General features: G+C 42.2%; 1 protein-coding gene across 6 annotated transcripts in view; it reads left to right on the top strand.

Annotated features, from left to right (window-relative positions):
- Positions 1 to 19732, top strand: part of IRF2 (interferon regulatory factor 2) — a 42522-nt gene that overhangs the window by 5936 nt on the left and 16854 nt on the right. For 2 of the 6 annotated variants that reach the window (XM_075027903.1, XM_075027912.1), the window contains exons 2-4: positions 12414 to 12543; positions 13506 to 13614; positions 19075 to 19174. In XM_075027903.1, the coding sequence (XP_074884004.1) occupies positions 13528 to 13614; positions 19075 to 19174 (187 nt within the window). In that variant the 5' untranslated portion in view covers positions 12414 to 12543; positions 13506 to 13527. Of the gene's footprint in view, positions 1 to 12413; positions 12548 to 13212; positions 13421 to 13505; positions 13615 to 19074; positions 19175 to 19732 lie in introns of those variants that run through there. The other 4 variants (XM_075027920.1, XM_075027940.1, XM_075027930.1 and 1 more) reach the window with 4 other exon arrangements.

A 19732-nucleotide genomic window follows, 5' to 3' on the forward strand; every position in this document is an offset into this window, starting at 1 on the left:
TCTTCAGAGGCCTACAATGATTGTGATATTGAGGGCATAAGCCATAAGGTAGTGTTTACAGAAGTTTTATAATAGCTTATGGTGCTATAAACTGTGATTAGTGTAAAACATTTTCTGGTTTGTCCTTTGAGATCACAAGTGCAAAAGCAAAACAACAAATAAGCAAGCCAAAATGATTCTGGGTACAGTGAATGAGAGGAACAGATTTATCAAGTTGCATATTCCTCATGTATGAATAACATTATGGAAAGAATCGTTCAGTGTAATTAAATAATTTCCCCTTGTTTTTTTCAGAAGTTTTGCTGGAACTGTATGAAGGTTCTTCCTTGTATTGACTATGTGTGAACTCTTGTATTAAGATTAAAAAGGATTAAAATAACCAGTAAGAAAAACTGGAATCAACAATTAACAGTTATTAACAGTTAGTAGAAAGGAATGCATGTTAACAGTTTAGAGTTTAATGTCTGCATTTAGATATATATATATATGCGCACATACATATCTACATATATATAAAAATATAAAATTAGATGTTTTGTATATAGCATAAATGATCTGTTGTACAGCACATGTTTCTTACTGATAGACTGTAAAACAGTTTTAAAACTTGCTCTTCCAGTAAGTGCTGGGTATGTTTTCAATTGCTTGGAAGCGGATGAAAAATTACTGGTTTTTTTGAATGAGCTAGGAAGAAAAGAAAGAAGTGGTAAGCAGTAAAGTAATGTTTCGTTTCTTAATGTGTAATATACTGGCAAGCCTAACTTTGTGTATGTTGGAAATCTTCTGACCCCTTTGTTTGCCTGGGGGCAGATTGCAACAAATGTACAGCAATCTTTAGTACGAGGCAGTTGTTTTATCTTGTTGCAGCTTGGACAGAGGCATCCAGGAGCAAATCCGCCTGCACATGGCATGTTGTTTCACCCAAGGTGCAGAACTAAATTCTAACTTTAAATTATTTTAACATTGAATTGTTGCTATGTAGGTTGCTAGCTTTCAAGATGAGCTTGAAAGTAATAATGTCCATATTCTTGGCCCTTAAAAGAGTAGAGCAGGTTATAGTTTGATAGTTTCTCAGTTAACCTTTACAGGCTTGGTTTGTAGCTCCCAGCATATCTGGTGTTAGGCGGAGTTAAGGTGCAGCAAAAGCAAAAGTATTGAAATTTGTCCTTTTGTTTGAACCGCATGTGACAGTGGATGTTGTCTAACCATTTCCCTTTTGACGTAAAATTATTTTAAGTACTTTTTAAAGACTTACATGCTTAACGTTGATACAGCGCAAAAGGAGGAAGGATTGTTTACGGGTTTTGTTTTAAAAAGTCTGAAATGTGGTTAAGTTCTGCTTTTTGATGTGTATGGAGGGATGTATGTAACTTGAAGGGCTCGATGAGTGCACAGAACACGAAGTCTGTACTGTAATATTCCTACTGATATTGGACATTGCTTGACAGCATTACAGGCAAACCTCTTACAGCTTTATCTAAGCAAGATAATGCCTTAATTCTTTAAGACATTAAGGTAGCAGTAAGTTTAGGTCTTTGTGTGCATTTCATGCATATATATAACATGCATTTGGTGCATGATGTGGGCTTTTGTGCATTTGGTGGACTAGCTGCTTGTTTCAGGTGTTTTGTTGAATTGTGTACATGTACTTTATATGCAATTGAGAGATGAATCCCGTGGAAAATACTGAACTACTGAATTTAATTGGATGTGGCATATAAATTTGTACAATCAAAATCAAACACCCCCCACCCCCAAACACATTCCAAAATTGTGACAGCATCTTAAAAAGTTTATCTAAAATAAAAATAATTACACAGTGGGAAAAAAGGCGGGGTAGGAGACTGTTTTTAAATTACTGAAAGCTTTCCTGCAGGATCTGAAATCCCAACAGTGTTACATGAAAAAGATGAAAGCAAAACTTGAGGATAAAATTGAAACCAAATATAAACAAAAGTGAAACCGACTCCATTGGTTTTCATTTCCCAGTTGGCAAAAATGAAAGAATAAACACAGAGCAAAGAAGCGTGAGAGCTGAACTTGAAAAATTATTTCCATTTTATTACTTATTTCATCTGTCGGTAAGTGTGACTTACGTATGACAGCACTCCGTTAGCAGACTACACAATAGGGAGTAGGAGTTGCTCGCCCTGGTTTATCCAGGTACCACTTTTCCCACCCAGTTTTCTGGGCAACGGCCCTGTGGTACAGGAAGCGGCATCTTCTTCAGTCACGGAAGTAACATTTTGAAATGCTGTGGCAAATACATACAGAAAGTACAATGGAGGTGATGACATCCAGTATGATGAAAGGGAGTCATTCAGCTGGTGGGTGCACTTGAATTTTACTTGTATTGAGATCTGAGTTGTTAATAGGATCTGGTATAAAATAGGTGGTGGGCTTTTTTTTGCTTCCCACCTTTGGGATTGTCCACTTAGATACGGATCAGATCAGCACTAACCAAAAGATGTTACCTGATATCAGCTTTACTGATGACATGAAGTGACTGTGAATGGTTTCACTCCATTTCCACAGATCAGTCAACAGCTAGAAGGTCCTTTTTGACTTTGAGAACTAGCTGGCGAATTAGGCAAAAGATGGCCAAATGAGTGGCTGTGGAATCTCAAATGAATATCCTTATATGTAGAGACGTGTGCTTCTGGGCTATATTGGTTGGGTGTTGAAGAGACAATCGCTGCTCTGCTGAAGCTATACGAGGGTGAAATGAAAGACTTTAATTTCAGAGGTCTTAATTCTCACACATTTGCATACGTTGCATTTGAACATACAAAAACTGAATTCTTTGGATGCCAAAACTGTTCTGGAGATTTGAGACTGATGAGAGGTGCTGATGAAGACTAGCTTTGTTTAGTTTAATAATATTTATCCAGCTTAGATGAGAAATGAAGATGAGTTCAGTGCTCTCACTCTAGCTCAGTAGTATTTTAGGAAACTTCCAAGATAGAAATAGCTGCTGCAGATCAGAAATTGAGGCTGTCTCATTGCTGTTGGTCTGTGGTCAACACAAAAACTTGAAATTAAGAGCACATTTGTAACCGATCCTATTAACTATTCATATCTCAACATGAAAATGAGTTAAGTTCCTTATGTCCTGTGGCAGTGGAAAAAGTAGCATTTTTATAAGAAGGAGAATTACATCATACCGTATCAACAAGCATCAGTATTAAGCATTTAATACTTAGCACTCTTTAACTGTAAGCCTTTCGAGTGTATGTACGGAAGAAAGACATTTCTCTCTTAAATTCTCCAGTGTCAAGCAATATCTCTGTAATAACTAATTCAATTTAGTTTTTGTGCTCAACACATCTGCTTCTTTCATGGTGCTATTTTTGTAACCGTAAATAAGTGCATGTGACAGACATGTTTCCAGCTCGCAGTGTGGATGATTCAGAGGATCCCAGCCCCCAAGTCTGTGCCTGCTGTGGTCTGTCTGTAAAGAAAGCATCTAAGTAAGCAGGAGAGTGTTTTTTACAAATCCAAACCAGCGTATACTTTTCTTTAATACCTTCTCTTGGAAGTAAAGGAGAACCTGCTTTCTTAAGGGCTGGTTTTGGTGCTCGCTGTGAGGTTAAGCAGAGGGAGTTTATGTCTTTTGCTGTTGGTTCAGGGTGCTGCACTAGCAATTAGAAGTTCAGGTAACAAAAGTGTAGGTGTGGGTTAGCTATTAACTTCAGTGGTAGAAACTGCCCTTGCCCAGACAATAAAATGAAAGCTTTAAGCAAATATTAAATCACACTTTAGTGTAGTGTGCAAATAGTTTTTGCTGTGTGTTGCAGAACAGTATGTTATACAAACAAAGGTAGCTGTGAGAAACAAGCCCAATCCGAGCAAGGTGGATTACATCAGGTGCAGGTCATGGCCAGTGAATGTGAAGACTCTTCCTTGAACACATTGCTCAGTGTTAGTTATCTGGAATAATTTTTCTGCTTCTCTGAGTGCATCTAAAATGCCATTGTCTTCTCTGCAATACTGCCTGAGCCTCACAAGCCACCAGTGTGGGAACATTGAGATTAAGGACTTGTGTTTTACGATGGCTGCTTTTCTTATATATAGCACCCTATAAAGCACTGACCCTGTACTTAGGCAGAAGAATGCTAGACAGGACATGGAGATGAGGTCTGCCAAGGCTTTAAAAAGTATTTTTACAATTTAAGATCTTGATCTTGCAGATACTTGCATGTGTGATTTTCCACTGCTTTCAGAGGGTCACATGTAGGAAACATGTTGTGCTTGTTAAAAGTTTAAGGGGTGTCTCCTGTAAACCTAGTCACAGAGCACGTGAGAGTGCAGTGGTCTAACACAGCCATGGAGAGACTTTAAAAAATGCTGTTGAGTTGCATCAGTATGATAAAAGAACTGATTCTTGATAATTGTTTGAGCCTTAATAGCCTTCTAGTTTTCACCAGGCTGGAAAATTCTTTATGAATCAGGTGTCAAATGCTGAGTTTTCCTGGCAGCTTTCAAGAACACACAGGGTTTGGCTTCCGTGGATACTGACTGACACAGCTAAGTGGCAGCAGCTATTACGTGTGGGTATTCGGGAGTGGATTCATGTGTGAGCGCTTAATTCCAGAATAAAATTGATTTATTGGGGGATAACTGCTCCCCAATGCAAGGAATTAATTATTTCCTGACAACCACGCCAGCAATTTTCTTGTTGTAAACAAGCCCTTCCCAGACTTGTTTGAATGAAGTACAGCTCTACTACTGAAAAGTCACCATGTCTCTTCTAGGCAGCTTTTGGGGGAAAAATAGTTAGACATCCCAGATACTGAAGACAAATCTTGTTCAATCATCAGATATAACACAAAGCTTAAGAAGGAAATAAATCAGGTAAAAGTTATGGCTGCTTTTGAGACTCCTGGAGGAGGTGGCAGAGGGATGGTTCTCTGTAATCACATGCTGTTGACTATCCCTTGCATAGACCCATTGTCATCCTGATATCACCAGAATCTGGCATCTCCATCTTCACTCCAGGCAAGTCCTGGGAAACGAAGGAAACCCCCAGGAAACAAAGTATTCCCTTCAGCTTTAAAGTAAAGCAATAATTTTGTATTGTCACCAGACTTGGAGACGTTGATGTGTGTGCAGAGGATCATCCTGGCAAGGATGCTGCAGAGATGATCTTTAACAATCTATTTGTTAGAGGTCTGGGCCAAGTTCCCAGCTGATGTTAGTCACTGCGATGCCAGAGAAGTGAACGGGCTCAGCCACAGACATCGTATTGTTCAAGTGTCATGATAATGTTCAACATAGGAGCCAGTGCAAGGGAAATTTTATTGTAGGTATTTAGAGGTTGAAGCGTTGTTTATTACAGCTAAGTCCAGAAGCAAAAACCCAGCCTTCCGGTTCTGTTGTATTAAAAGAAGATGGCTTTTCCTCAGTGCACTTCTAGTCTGCAAATCCGAGGGCTCCCTTTAATGATTCCTAAGATCACTACAAAATAACAACTCATGTCTTTGCTGCTGAGGGAGAATAAGCTTTGCATGGAAACCAAAGGAAAGAGTCTGTTTTGATGTGTAATGTCTGAATCCCAGCCAGGGCATGTTAACACCCTTTGGGTGGAACAGAAATGCTATAGGGCTGATGAAACACACTCTATATACAGTATGAGTTCCCATTGTACGTTTTCCTGGGCATGTTTATCATGCAGTCTGTAATGCTGATTTCAATACACATTTGCGGTATTTGCTGCCTTTGTTTTGTTTGGGTTTTACGTTTTTTTGCAGGGAGTGTTGGGTTGGTTGGTGTTTTTCGCCCTCTGTCCCTTGAGGATGCAAGGGCTTTTCTTCCTTCTACCTTTGTGTATCTTTCTTGGGTGCAGCAGCACAAGAGGGGAGCATGCTGAATGCCTCCCTCCTCCTCCATCTACCTTGCACCTCCCTACAGCCTGAGGTGGGCACAGCCTGGCCCCTACAAAGCAAGGGCTTGGGAAATTGGGTAGCTGTTGCTGGCTTGAATCCGTCGCGCAGCAGCCTGGGTTCCCAGGTGCTTCCCCACCCCACAGAGCTTTCCCTTTACCATCCATGGTCCTGTTGTAGCCCTGCCATGTTTGGTTTGGGAACCTAGGGAAGTAGGTGAAGTATTGCTTGTTGGTTGCCTGTACAGGTTGTTCCTAATGGCCAGGCTGTGCCTGACACCAGTCTGCCCAGGACCCACCTGGTCTCCAATTCTTGGCTTACCAGCCTGTCGTGATGGAGTTCCCTCCTTCCTATAGGCACCTGAGCAAATAAGATACCACCTTTCCTGCCAGTGGTGAATTATTTTTCTTGGTGATGGACAGGAAGGATATAGCATGCTCATGGGTCTTTGCTGCTGCCACCACAGTGTTAGGAAAGGGCAGGAAAGATGCTGCCATTGCTACAGGGTGGATCAAGTGTTAGCCAGCACAGGGTCTGTGGAGCAGCTGGCCATGGGGTGTGCTTTAAGGGAGCCCAAGGCAAGAGGTGCTTAGTGATGTTTCCCCCATCCCTCCCTGTTCATCGGGGCATCACTGACAGAGTATTCTTAGGGAACAAAAGAGACACCATTACATGCAATTAAAAGACCAGAGAGGACAGGTTTTGCTGTCTAACTATCCATGAATCTAGAAAGTCTCTTACAGGGTTTTATGTGTTTTCTTGCTTCATATCTTCTTTTCAGCGCCAAGACTGTGAGGATTTTATTTTGAACCCTTAAACCTTGCACCTCTGAGAACGGCAATGCCCACTTTTCCTCGTTTACTAATCCTACTTTAATTATATGTTTGGCTGTTGGTTCCAAAAAGGATACGGATGTTTGCATAATTTGGGGTTATCAGAAAGAAGGCATGTTAATTTTGCTTCTGGAGCATCAGTGGTGAGATTCTCCTTGTCCTGGTGGCAGATGGGAAATGCACTGGGCAGAGGTCTGTCTCCCCACGGGCTGTGGGCAGGGGGATTTCAGGTGTCCAAAATTGGAGCAGCTGAGTAAAGTGGAGTTCAGTTGTCTATGTTTCAGTGTCAGTCTCACATTTCTGAAGTATTTCTGAGCAGGTGAGGCTAACGGGTTTTCTTACTCAGGAAAAGTCTTTATCCCTCTGATGAGTTTGACTTCCAAGCAGGGTTTTGCTCTGAGTACGTACGGTTAAACATGTACTTGCCTTTGAAAGTGGCATCCAGAGTGGAATAGTTGAAAAAGGTGGTCTTATATGCAAAACCCTATTTGAAGGCAGAGTCTGAGCTGTGACCAAGGGACAGAATTTTGCTCCAAGTACTGTTCCTTAAAATAAGATCATGTTTCCTTGTATCCTGGAACAGTCTTGGCACAGGGACAAATACAGAATCCAGTTCTCTGAATCCTAAAATTAGCATATGGTCTCATTTCAGCATATCTGTTTGGTCACACAGGGTGATTGATGCTTTTCTGAACTGAAGCAGCGTTAGCAAACAAAGGGAATACTTTAAAAGTTTATCAGCAAAGCACAAGAAGATAACTTTTTAAAAAATATATTGTCAGTTCTGTATTTGCAGAGAAGAGAGAAATACATACCATGCAATATTCTGCACATGTCCCCTGGGGAACAGATGTTTTTTCATCTCTTTTTTTCCCTCTGGGGAAGGCTGTGACCTACTTCACAAATGCATCTCCAAGTATCTTATCCCACCTTACCTTAATAATACTTCCGTATAGTGGCAACTCTTTTAACTGGGTACTTTGTGATGGGGAAAGAAGAATTGCTTTTTCAGATTTTTTTTTTTTTTACTTCCACAGAAATATATTTTTTTAAAAATACCCATAGGCGTAGAGTAGCTTGTGTTTTTGGGATAACCTCTGTGCCTTTTCAGTTATCCAGATGCTGTCAGAGGGAGTGAAACTGAAGGGAAGAGAACATGTAGTACTACTACTCAGATTTAAGGCCTGCCATGCCATTGCTTTCACTTTCTGTCTACAGCTGCTGTAATTCTAGTGAAGACCTCTTCATTCTCAAAGGTTACACTTTCTGTATGGCAGGAGTGTTATCTCTGTCAGGGAAAAAACAAAAGTCAGACTTACTAGAATGTTTTAGCAGAGAGTAGGGAGGACTACAAGCTCTTTATTGAACATTATGGAGTGAAAATATTGGTATGTATATATAGATTGCAACCATCACTTAGATCTTTTCTAATGTCTCTTTAAAGATGAATAGCTCTTGAAATTAATTAATATTTTTCTAATCTCTTTAAAAATAAATGAGTGCTCTGAGTTTCCTGCTGAAGAGTCTTGCATAAAGAATCTTAGAAAAATGCATCTTGCAAAGAAGTATAGAGCTGAAATTCAGTATGGTTTTTGCGTCTTAAGGATGCTGTGGTGACAGTTATCTGCTCAATGCCCTTTGTGTGACTACTAAAAATGTTGCTATACCCGTGCTTCCCTCTCTTACACTGTTATTACTCTTCTTTCAGCCGTGCCTGTCTTAGGAAGCTGGCTTGCATGCTTCACCCCAGGCTGCTGGTGTGATTTCCTTGTAGAAGGCTAATTTTCAAGTGCAACGTGCAGTAGCGGGAGCAGTGTTATTGACTGGCTTCCTCCCAGTCTCCGTGTACCTAACTGGGTTATGCTGGCCCCGGCTTCAGCAGATTCTGTGCTGTCTGCCCTCCGCAGCACTCTTTCTCCAAGTCACGTCTGCAGGATTAGGACAGTTTACAGCTTGTCGGGGGGTAGCCTCCACCATGTTTTTGCGGTATCTAGTTGCAAAAAAAAGGCTGAACTGACTGCAGGACTAGCATGAGTAGTGCAATAAATAAAGCTTCGAAGGTCAAAATAAGCCCTTCATAAACTGTGGCGTCAGCGCATCGGTGGGCAATGCTTCTTGCATGGGACTTGGCTCCTTGCAGGCTCCCAGTGGCCTCCCCCTCCAAGGCAAACGCTGTTGAGTTGAGGTTAGTGTCTCGTACATTGGCACTTGTTTGGGAATAATTTTATTGATGTCTTAATGTCTGTCGGTACATTCAAGCTCCCACCACTGAAAAGGCAACCGCCCCTGACTACGGCCCGTTTAAGAAGGAGGCAGGTGATAAACATGGAGTGAGAAAAGGGAGATGCTGTTCACAGAGCTACTAGCCTTAATACATTTGTGGGAGGTATGGTTAAAAATTGTGGTTCTTGAAGATTGGCTGTCTTGTTAAGAATGGCAAGTGTTCATAAAATGAAATCCCAGCAGATAGCCCAACTTCCCTGTCTAAAAGAGCTCCTTTTTTCTTGTCAGGCAGAAAAATGCTTTCTGAGGTCCCACCTGCATTAGCAGTTGACTGTGTTTCTTGGCGATTATTCTTCCCTTCCCCTACCATGGGACCGTGATAGAAGAAAAAACAAACAGGAATTATTTTCAACATAATGCCAGAAAGTTTGACTCCACTGTGGGTCTCTGGGAACGTTAAGCATTTTCCCGTGCTCTCCCCAAAGAGATGCTGGAGGCCAGAACTGTCCAAGTTTGAAACTGTGCTCTAAAAGCACAGGAGCTTCATTAGTGGTTTTGCTTTAAGGGGTTTCTCCTTGTCCTCCCCAGCTGCTCCTTCCCACTGCCAAGCCGGAGTGCCCTTCCCTCTTGGTTGCACTGTCACGTGTGTCTTTGAGCAGGATGAGAACCATGGTCCGGGTTCAAACAGACGAAACAGGCCTTACAGAAAGAGGTGATGCTTGTAAGCCTGCTAAGTTCCCTGGTCTTGTTCACAAAGCTGTCATGCAAGGAGTAGCATTGGTGTGCAACAAAATTGGGATGGGACTGAAGGGTGGGTGTGATGGAGTGATGGAGTGCGAGGTGCTCCTTTGTGGCTCATGGAGCTGGAGCTGCTCCTTCCCCCTGCAGCCCTAGCTGGCTCCACTCCTCTCTCCTGGCCATCTCCATCCATGCTCTCTCCAAGGTGGAGGAAGATGGTGCCAAGTGACCCATGGCAGGCATTAAGCCATTTTTCTCCCGGTTAACCTGAGTGTGAAGGTTCAGGCTGGCAAAGGTAACCAGGCTACTGGAGAGGTTTGCTTAGGCCAGTGGATGAAGCTGGTGGGAACTGGATACCTTGGCAGCTCTGAAAATACTGGTAGAATTCCACTTGTCCTTATACAAAAAATACAGACAACTGCATGTAGCTTCTTCTACGTGTAAATGTGCAGGGGAAGTGCAGTGTTAACATTGACCGGGAATGGTAGATAGGTGCATAGGTGCTCCCGGTTTTACAGCCTCCTTCAGATTATAAATGTTGATGTTTCGTTCTCCTTGAAAGGATTGACTGTTTCTGCTTTTTCCTTTCCACTGGGTAAACACTGGAGAGAGACTGGAGTGAAGGAACTTGGCATGCCTGCTGTTTTGTATGGCTCACCTCAGTTTCTGGCTTTGTAGGTTTTTTTCATAATTAATGTATTCTGATGGCGGGTGAAGCTGGCTTGATGTTAGGTGATGGCCCCTGAAACTTTACACGCCTTTGCTGCCTATTTTGGATAATTCCAAAGGTCTCTACAAACTTGACTGACTCTTAATGGCAGAAGGTGATTGTCCCGCTATTCACTGATGGATGGACTTCAGGTTCTCCCACCTGGAGCCATGGAATAAGACTCCCAAGTGCACCCATTAACCCCATGTAGGGACAGACGGAGGCTGCTTTTAAGGCACTGCAGAAGTTGATCTTTCTTTCTGTACAAATAAATCATGCATTTAGCAGCTCTGGAGGGGAGATGTGGCACCTTCGTTTTGCACAGGCAATTACTCGGTAGAGTTAACTTGGTATTTTCATCACAAGGACGTTGTTGATGTGCAACTGCCAAAACCCCACTACATTTTAGCACTGTTGTGGTCAGTGCTGTCCTGAGGCAGACAGGTCTGGGGGTGTCTTCTGAAGACATCAGGCTTTATTTTCAGCAGCACATACTCTTAGAGGAGCACGGGCTGTGTTTTGATGAGCAGAAGCATGCTATGCTTGCCCCTCTATGAAAGACGTTCCCCCAGAAGATGCCCACTGTTCCATCCGCCTGGACACCACTGCGGGTTATTTTTAGCTGGGTTTGGTTTTACTTTCAGATAAACAGATCTTGGGAGCCACTCCTCCCTTCTCACAAGCCAAACCTCTTTTCTGATTACCTTGGATTAATTTGCCTTGGTGTGGGTGTTGGATGTGAAGGTGTGTGCTGACAGCTGCAGGTGCTAATCCCAGCGGAGTCGCAGGGTACCGAAAATGAGATGAGCACCACAGCATCTGCGGGGGAGCAGCTGGGGAAGCCCCTGGGGACATGGGAGGGAAGAGACGACTGGCTCAATCGTGCTGTTTTGGGCAAGACCGGCTTCCTGGTAGTAGCGATGTTGACAGCTTTCTCGTCTCCTGAAATGCATTGCTTTTGCACAAAGACGGCTTCTGTTTCTTCCGCATTGCCTGTCCCAAGTGGGATTCGTTGCTGCTGCCTTCAAGATGACTTTCCTGCCTTATGTCTAATTTGTTCATTCAGATGGGCTTGAAGTTTGTTTTTGGGGCTCATCACCCAGAAGATAATATGACTCCCACTGCTAAATGAGGGCACTCATATATCGAATGCTGAAGATGATGCATAGTGTTTCCAGGAATTGCCTCAAAGTGCATGCATACTTTAAAGATATCTTACAAAGAAATGCATTTAAGATGATCGTTGCATCTACTTGCTTCTTCCTTGACAGATGAATAAAAATTTGCTCACGTTTTTAGTGTATTGCCATTTGCATTTTTCAGTTTTGACCCAAAGTGTAGTAGGGGAAGATGGTACAGATCTCAAGTACACACTCTGCAACCTGGATGAGGATCATTGGTACCAAGCAGAGGGGGCTGCAGCGGAGCAGCTGGCTGCTCGCCACCATCCCGGGCGCTGAGAACACTGCACCCACATCACCCTCGCCCAGAAAAAAACTTCCCTCTTGCACAGAGAGGGGATGTGCACAAGGGCTCGGCCACTGTCAGGTTCTGGGATTGGCTGTTTTTTCATGTCTGACATGAACCTGAAAGGGAGCTGAGCAGTTGCAACCATTTTCTTAGCTATTTTAGAAATCTGTAGTTACTGGAAAAGGCTGCAGCTGAAGCACGAGTGAGCAGCTCCACAGAGTAGTAAATAAAATGCCAGTATGTTTGCTAAGAGATTAGTGTGAGCATGGCTGCTGGTCAATTCTCTGAACACATCAAAGAGCCTTATTGTTGCATTCAGGTTTTAATTCCTTATTAGTTTCAGGAAATACATGTCCTCAGAGCAATGAGAGGAAACTTTGAACGTTTTTCTTCCTCTTGTGCTGGGTGTGGGCTTGGTACTGCCTAATTGTTAGTCTGTCTGATGCCTGTAGTCCCATAGGAAGCAAGAACAAACCCATTTACATTTGTGTCATTGCTGTGTGCTTTCAAATACGTGGCCTACTCATTTTTTTCTCTTTTTTATTTTTTTTTTTTAAGATCAAAGGTGACAAGAATAGCGGAGCAGAGAAGTTAAGAATGATGCAGAGAACACAGATGTGAAGAACAAAAGAGAGAGGAAGGAGCTGAGCCTGGTGCAGTGGGGGAGAGGAGAAGCAGCAGCCTAAATGCAAGTACTTGAACATGGAAATGATGGGTTGCAGCCTGCTTGACAGGAGTTTATTGCGGTGCTTTGGTGCTTTAATCTGCATCTAGTGCCGGTTGGGGCTTTCAGAGCAGTGCCTGAGATAGGTTAATGTTTTTAAAATTTTCTGCCTCGGGTTCAAGACTTTGGACTCTTATGTCAATAATTTACAGCCCTAAACAGGGAAGTGGCATCGGGGTCACATGAGAGAGAGAAAGAGAGAGAGAGAGAGAGAAGTCAGTTTGAGTCTTAACTGAATAGTATAACGTGGTGTGGTGCAGCTGAGGGGGCTGTAAAGCACTCACTTCCTAGCCAAGCAGTACCAAAATGTAAAATAGCAGCTAAAAAATCAGTGACTGGTTTGATCAGAGAAAGCTGGAGGGAGGGGGTCAAACTACTCAGCCAGAACCAAAGTGGTCTGATAAATTGCTATGATGTGTTTTTCATAAGTTTAGTCAAGTTCATGGGACAGAAGCAGACATTCGAAAGCACTCTCGTTAGCAGGTGCATCATTTTAGCTAGTACAGTGATGCCTCCTGCATGTGAGCTTTTTTTGGTTACATTTTTTTTCTTGGCAGAAAAAGGTCTTGTACAGATGCAGGTACATGGGCCAAAAAGAGGTCTCTTCAGGAGCGTAATTGTTTTTCTTTGCAGCCTCTGGTATCCTGCCTGTATCAGCAGACAAGCTTTTGCCAATATGATGTGTCTTCTTCAGGTGAAGGTTTTCCTAATCCAGGTGTACCAGAAGAGTGTTTTCTACCATTGAGAAGGCTTTATCATCTCAGTTGCTCTTAGGGGAGGCTCCTGCACAGATCCAAAGTCAGTATTATATTTATAGTTGTTCGATGCCTGCAAAGCTTTAGTAAGTCTGTTACTGTGCAGAAATGGGGGAGCTGCCTGGGAGTTCTGCCTGGAAAACAAGTAACCTTGTCCCTTGTTCCCTGCAGCTCCTTCCCGGTGGGGGTGACAATGCCTGTCGAAAGGATGCGGATGCGCCCCTGGCTGGAAGAGCAGATCAACTCTAACAGGATACCGGGGCTGAAATGGCTAAATAAGGTAAGGGAGGTGCATGCACACACGTGTGTATGTGTGCTGAAGAGGGACTTTATAGCAGTGCCTGAGGTTTGGATAGGTAAATCAGCTCATTCCTGGTTTTCAAAGGAGTGACATGGGGAGGAAGGGCAAAGCTGAATGCTTCCTGCTGAACCTGTTCCTCCAGCCTCACCTGCCAGATCTGAGGCGCCCTGCTTTGGCCTGGTGGATTTGTGGCTCCTTTGAAAGCATTTTCCAACTCTTTGTTGTTGGACTGAGCATTTCTGGAGACTCCGCTAGGGTTTTTTTTTGAGCTGGGAACAGATTGCTCACCAAGTAGCATCAGAGGGATGTGAACAAAATGGTCTCCTGAGGTGGAAGGCTATATTCTGTGTTAGACTCTGGGCTGAAGCAACGATCTGTTTCAGACTTGTGTGACTTCTCTGATACTTGTCAACCTGGGACAAAATGGGGTAACTTTTCCCCTGCCAGACCCAACCCTCATATTCCTGGTCCTGAGCTCTTACTGAGAGCTCTAGACACTTTGAGAGCCCAAGTGTGGGCTCCAAAATGTCACTGCCCAATTTGAATTCTTTTTAATTGGCTCAATAAAACCAAGGAGTGTATTTGAGACTTTGAATAGTAATAAAACCTGGAAATATTGCATGTGTTCTGCTGTATGCAGGAGAGTAATTCAGCACACTGAAAAGCATGAAGTGGTTTTGGGTACAGAGGCTACCTAATTATCAAAATAGGTGGAAATACACAAAATCGGGTGCAGAAACATAGGAGCTGCCACTCTGGTTAAGATACTAACCCACTTAGTCTCATATCCTCCTTATAGTTGTAGTTGTGTGCTCAGGTGTTCATTTTTAGAGCTGAAGAATGGCAATTAAGATTACTACTTTTTATTTCAGCTTTCAAAGCTAGAAATGCTCGTGACTATAAAATTACCAGGAGTCCTTTAAATTTCAGCTACGAATTTTGTTTCTTAGGAACTTCCTACATCAGTGACTCTCACATGCTATGGCTGGGTAAATAAATATTGCTTTATCCATTCCCCAGTTAGCTGCCCTGTGAATTTGAGTAGGTCCTTGTTCTTGCATAATGGGGTCACAGCTGAAGAGGAGGAAGAGAGTAGTTTTTACTGTTGTCTTTGTAATTTGAGTCCCATGTTCAGGTCCCTACGGATTCTTCTCTTTGAGTATCTTTACTTTGGTGTCAGGTCTCTCCTGCTGACAGTCCACCTCTGCCATCCTTTGCTGGGCATTCCTGCCCAATCCTGAAATAATTTCTCTGCACTTAGTAGGGCACAGTATTTCAGATTTGAGCATATTACTCTTAAATATAATTTTGTCATCTGTAGATTACATTCACGTAGCCTTTTTTGGAACACCCCTGGAATGTACTTGCCTCCTTTGCTCTGCAGTGTGAAGACACTGCCACTGTGCTAAGGGCTTCATTCTTCCTAGTTCAGCCCACCAGCCCATAAAGGCAGTTTGCAAGGCATGTCATGTTGTTTAAAGTTTGTAGCCCTCTGATTGTGTTGTTACAGCGGTTTCTGCCTTGTGCTTCTGGCATAAACTGTTTGCATGCAAGAGTCAGTAGGAGATTTTGTCCTTAGTTAGCATATTCTATATTGACCAAGGCTTGTCTCACAAACAAAGTATTTTGAAATGTTGGGGTTTTTTTTTTTCTAAAACAAAGCCCTGGCTCCTGCCAGAAAGAGGATACCAGGCTAAGTGGCCTGCCTTGAGGTTTATTAAACTCTGATTCCCCCCTTCTACTCTCTGATTTGGCATCACTCTGGGTTGCCTTTATTGTGCTCAGCAAGCTAATTGCACTTCTGAGCATTTCTGTTTAAAAATGTTTAAACATTCATTCCAACAATGAATCATTAAACCAAAAATATTTCTATTTTTACTGTAAATCCTGACCATAAAAAAAGCCATGCACGGAATCAATGATATAGTGTCATGTGTATCACAGCCCGTTCCGTACCCACAGAATTGACTCTGGAGGCTGTAGGATTTTGGGATTTGTATATTTTAATCAGAATGTGGCAAAGGACAGTTCACAGTACGGAAAAGAAGGTGGGTCAGATTAGCAAGAGAATGGTGCTAGTGTGTGTGCACAGCTTTTAAGGAAATAAGATTTAAATACTAAAGAAATGATTATCATTCTGGGTTTGTCATTGGCTGTCTCTTCTTGGGGAATTTTTCCAGACTGAGAAAGGAATTAAACTGCTCTCGGTTAAAAATGACAAATCAGGTACAGCTGACTTACCTAATTCCTTCTCCTACTGTCAGTTGATCACATAATACCTCCTGCTTTCTGTTCTCCTCCAGAACAGACCACTCTCTGTAGGGCTTAAAAAAATAAATACTTGTGTACCTCCCTGGTGAAAATGTTACCCTGCTGAATGGCATGAGGGAAGAAGGGAATTTCTTTACCTTCCCAGAGAGACAAAACTGGGAGGTGTGAAGAAAATGACATAGTTCAGTAGAGGGCAGAGGTGGTGTGAGGAGGGGGATAATGAGAGGTCAGTGTCCCTCATGGATCTGGAAAAGGAAATTACAGTGGAAACATTCAGAGTAGCTGTAACAGGAGTCGAGAGGCAACCTGCTGCTTTGATGGATGCTTGGAGTATTACCCTCCAGATGGATGCCGCTATTTAAAATGTGTCTGTCCTATGACTTTCTAGCTAGTGTGTGATCTCATGCCCATTCACCTGCTTGGAGCATTTTGCAACGCTAGGGTTGCAAACGTTCGATACTATTTTCCTCTTCCTGCCTATTTCTAAGAATGTGACACCTTTTCCCTTTGGATGTCCCCATGGGAGTTTGGTGGCAATTCCTGTTACGCTGCAAAAGATTTGTGGGTTGTGCTTTTGACTTCAGGTGAGGCTAATTTTTTAATGGAAACACAAGACTCCTGGACAGATGTCCAGTGATGGAGTGCTGTACCAGACAGTACGTGGTTTTCCAAGTCTAACAGAAAGCACTGATGAGCCTTTTCCTATTAAGGTCATTATTAGGATGCATCGACTGAAGAAGGATATACATAAATATTTGATAATGTGTGAAATCAAAAATTAGTATTTAAATAGAAAGCATCTAGGTCAACCAGAGCAGAACACACAACTACATGGTATTGCCGCAATCAGCAGTCTTGCGGGATTTCAGAGAAGATTAGATATTTGATAGTTGATGAGAAAATCTGTAGTTTCTATATAGGTATGTAAAATTATATATGAATTATAAAATTATAATACATGTGGATTCTGCAATTTTGTTATTTATATTATAATTTGCTATAAATCCATGTGCTTCAAGGCATCTGGGATTGGGAAGAACTTTCTGTAATGAACAGAAACACTGTAATGAACACTTAGACTGCTGTTGAGAGTGTCCTGGCACCTTCCTTTGAAGCAGTGAATACAGTTGATGATGACAGGATGCTATGTCTGGAGTCTTGTTCAGTCTGCTATTTCCTATAAAACTTTTAAAATTATCATATGGAATATAACCTCCAATGTATGGAGGTGTACACATAGCATTGTGTAGCATTGTTCAAACCTCTCCCTATCACTAAGCGTGAGAAGACTTTTTAATCTGGTCAATTCTTAAAGTTGTTGTTGATAGAAATTGTCTTCTAGGGAAGTATGAATTTTTTTCCATGCTCATTATAGTTTATGGGAGAGTAAAGGCAAGGAAGCTTACTCTAGCTCTGATGAATACAGTAGTGCTGTGGACCACAAGATAGTGAGGTTGAGGCTTTCTTTAGATCATTTCTACTTGGCAAAGAGGACAGCATCTCTGTAGGATGATTTAACTATATAGAGGGGGAAGAGTAAGGAGGCAAAAGGCACATGAGAGAAGTGATGGGAATAGATTAAGAGAAAGAATGAGAGTGTGAGGGCTTGAAGGGAAATGAGGAATGTGTTAAATCTGTGCTTTCACCAAATTAAAAGATGAAGCCAAGCGAGAAGGGAAGAATGCAATTTGGAACAAGTGAATGTAAATGAGAGAAAGGATTGAAGACAAGAGTTGAAGCACGATACAAAACACAGGCTCAAAAAAGAAAAGATCACATGGAAAGGAAGGGAAATAAACCTAACCTTGACATTAGTGAAATATTAACCAGACAGACAAGGAAGAAAAGTGGTTGTTGGAGGAAGGGGAAAGGACAAAGGATTCATCTCATCTGACCACAGACATCTACAATGCAGTCGTTTAAATGAGAGCTGCCTGTCTAGAGTTGTTTGTAGTCAATGGAGAGAAATAGGCCCTTTTAGGGTGCAATTCAGTTGGCGCAGCTGAGGTGGCCACCTCAGGAGGAGGGTGCATTTTGCCCTGGAAGTGCTTTTCTCTTCAGAGACTGAGAAGTGGATCTAAACCTGTAGTGGCAGTGTTTATAGTGCAAGATGTCTGCATGTAAAGCCAGATAAAGTGTATTCCCTCCCAATAGGGGAGAAAAAACAAGTGTTGTGGAACAAACTCCTTTTGTATGGCTTTGCAGAAGTGAACATGAAGAGTTCTGAAGCAGCCCTGTAGGTCAGCACGTAGGAATTTGTTCCTGTGTTGTATGACATACAAGCACACCTGACCCGGCATCCATCTGGCCCAGTATCCTGTGTGCTAAGTGCTGGTGGAAGGAGTATAGGAAACATGTTGTTCAAGCTCTGAAAGCCTTTGGGCTCCCAGAGCTGGAGCTGCATCCCAAACTATCATCTTTAATCGTCACCAGTATAATATCTTCCATGAGTTTTTCCAGTCCCTTTGGGAATCAGTTTATACTTCCACCACATAAGGCATGCCCTGGTTTAACTACATGTTGTATGTTAAAAAAAAATATGAAAAAAGCATCTTCCTTTGGATTGCTTTAAATGCACTTCTTTTTGGTCTGAAGTTTCTAAACTAAAATACATTTAACTATCCTCAATGCCACCCCTTCACATGGGTGTCTTGTATTTCTTATCCCCACTGGAGAGATGTCTACAGTTAATACATTCATATGCCCATTTGCTTGGGGTATAAATTTGAGAGATCCCTTTCCTTCACCGTGCTAGTATTTTACTGGCTGAATTCTAAATCCCTTGAGTTTGCTGTGTTTCTATGGTTGTTTAGTTTCATATCTAATTTTTCTAATCATAAAAGTGTCCGTGCTGCCAAAACTAGCCTTCATTTGAATGTTTAGAAATGTGTAGCATTGCATGTTTTATCCATGTGTCAGCTTGGAAAGCTGCCGGGCTCATCGTCCGTGAAGGGGCTTCTGAGTATTTCATACACTTAGGGCTGTATTCTGTTTTTGGTGACGCCAGTGGATATTTTCCTATTGAGTTCAGTGACAGTGGCACAGGGTTAGAAGGAAGCAAAACACTTGCAGATGCTGGAACTGTGCTTTTAAATAAGTGACTTAAAGTCATCAGAAGATCCCTCAAGTCAATCAGTGTTGGCATTTCCTGTTTGTTTTCCCTTCTAGGAGAAGAAGATTTTTCAGATTCCCTGGATGCATGCCGCAAGACATGGGTGGGATGTTGAAAAAGATGCTCCCTTATTTAGAAACTGGGCAATTCACACAGGTATTGGAACTCTCTTTCTGCAGGACAGATTTTCACATTGTTTTCCCTTTTAAAGTTATATTTTCCTTCTCTCTTGTCTTTGCTTTTACTAACACAGAGAGTGAATTTAAGTTTCTAGATTTGTGGGAGGCTAAGTGCTTTTTTCAAGGCCTGCAATACTCCAGGTTTATTGAAGCACCGTAACTCATTTGCATTCAGGAACACAGTAAAACTTAAATTGATTTAAATGTTAACAAGATTGTGTTCAGAATTGTCAGGAGTAGAGCACACTCAGCACTTTGTAGACTTGGCCCCTTAGCTTTTGATGCCTTTCTATGGATTTGAGCCAGACATCATAAAGGTAAATGCTGTGCAAGCTTTTCCACAGCGTTGTGGAGTCACATCTGATCTGCAGTGCCCTCGTCTTTCTTGACCAGAAACTGTTCATCATGTGTTCTAGAAATGTGCATGGGAATGAGATCACAGCACTCTCTTGCAACCTCAGCTATTGTTTGAATGCTTGTCATGGGAACCAAAGGCTGATACCTTGAAGTTAACCTACGCTGTTATTAATTCACC

Source organism: Buteo buteo, chromosome 1 (assembly GCF_964188355.1).
Source record: "Buteo buteo chromosome 1, bButBut1.hap1.1, whole genome shotgun sequence".
Classification (NCBI taxonomy): Eukaryota; Metazoa; Chordata; class Aves; order Accipitriformes; family Accipitridae; genus Buteo; species Buteo buteo.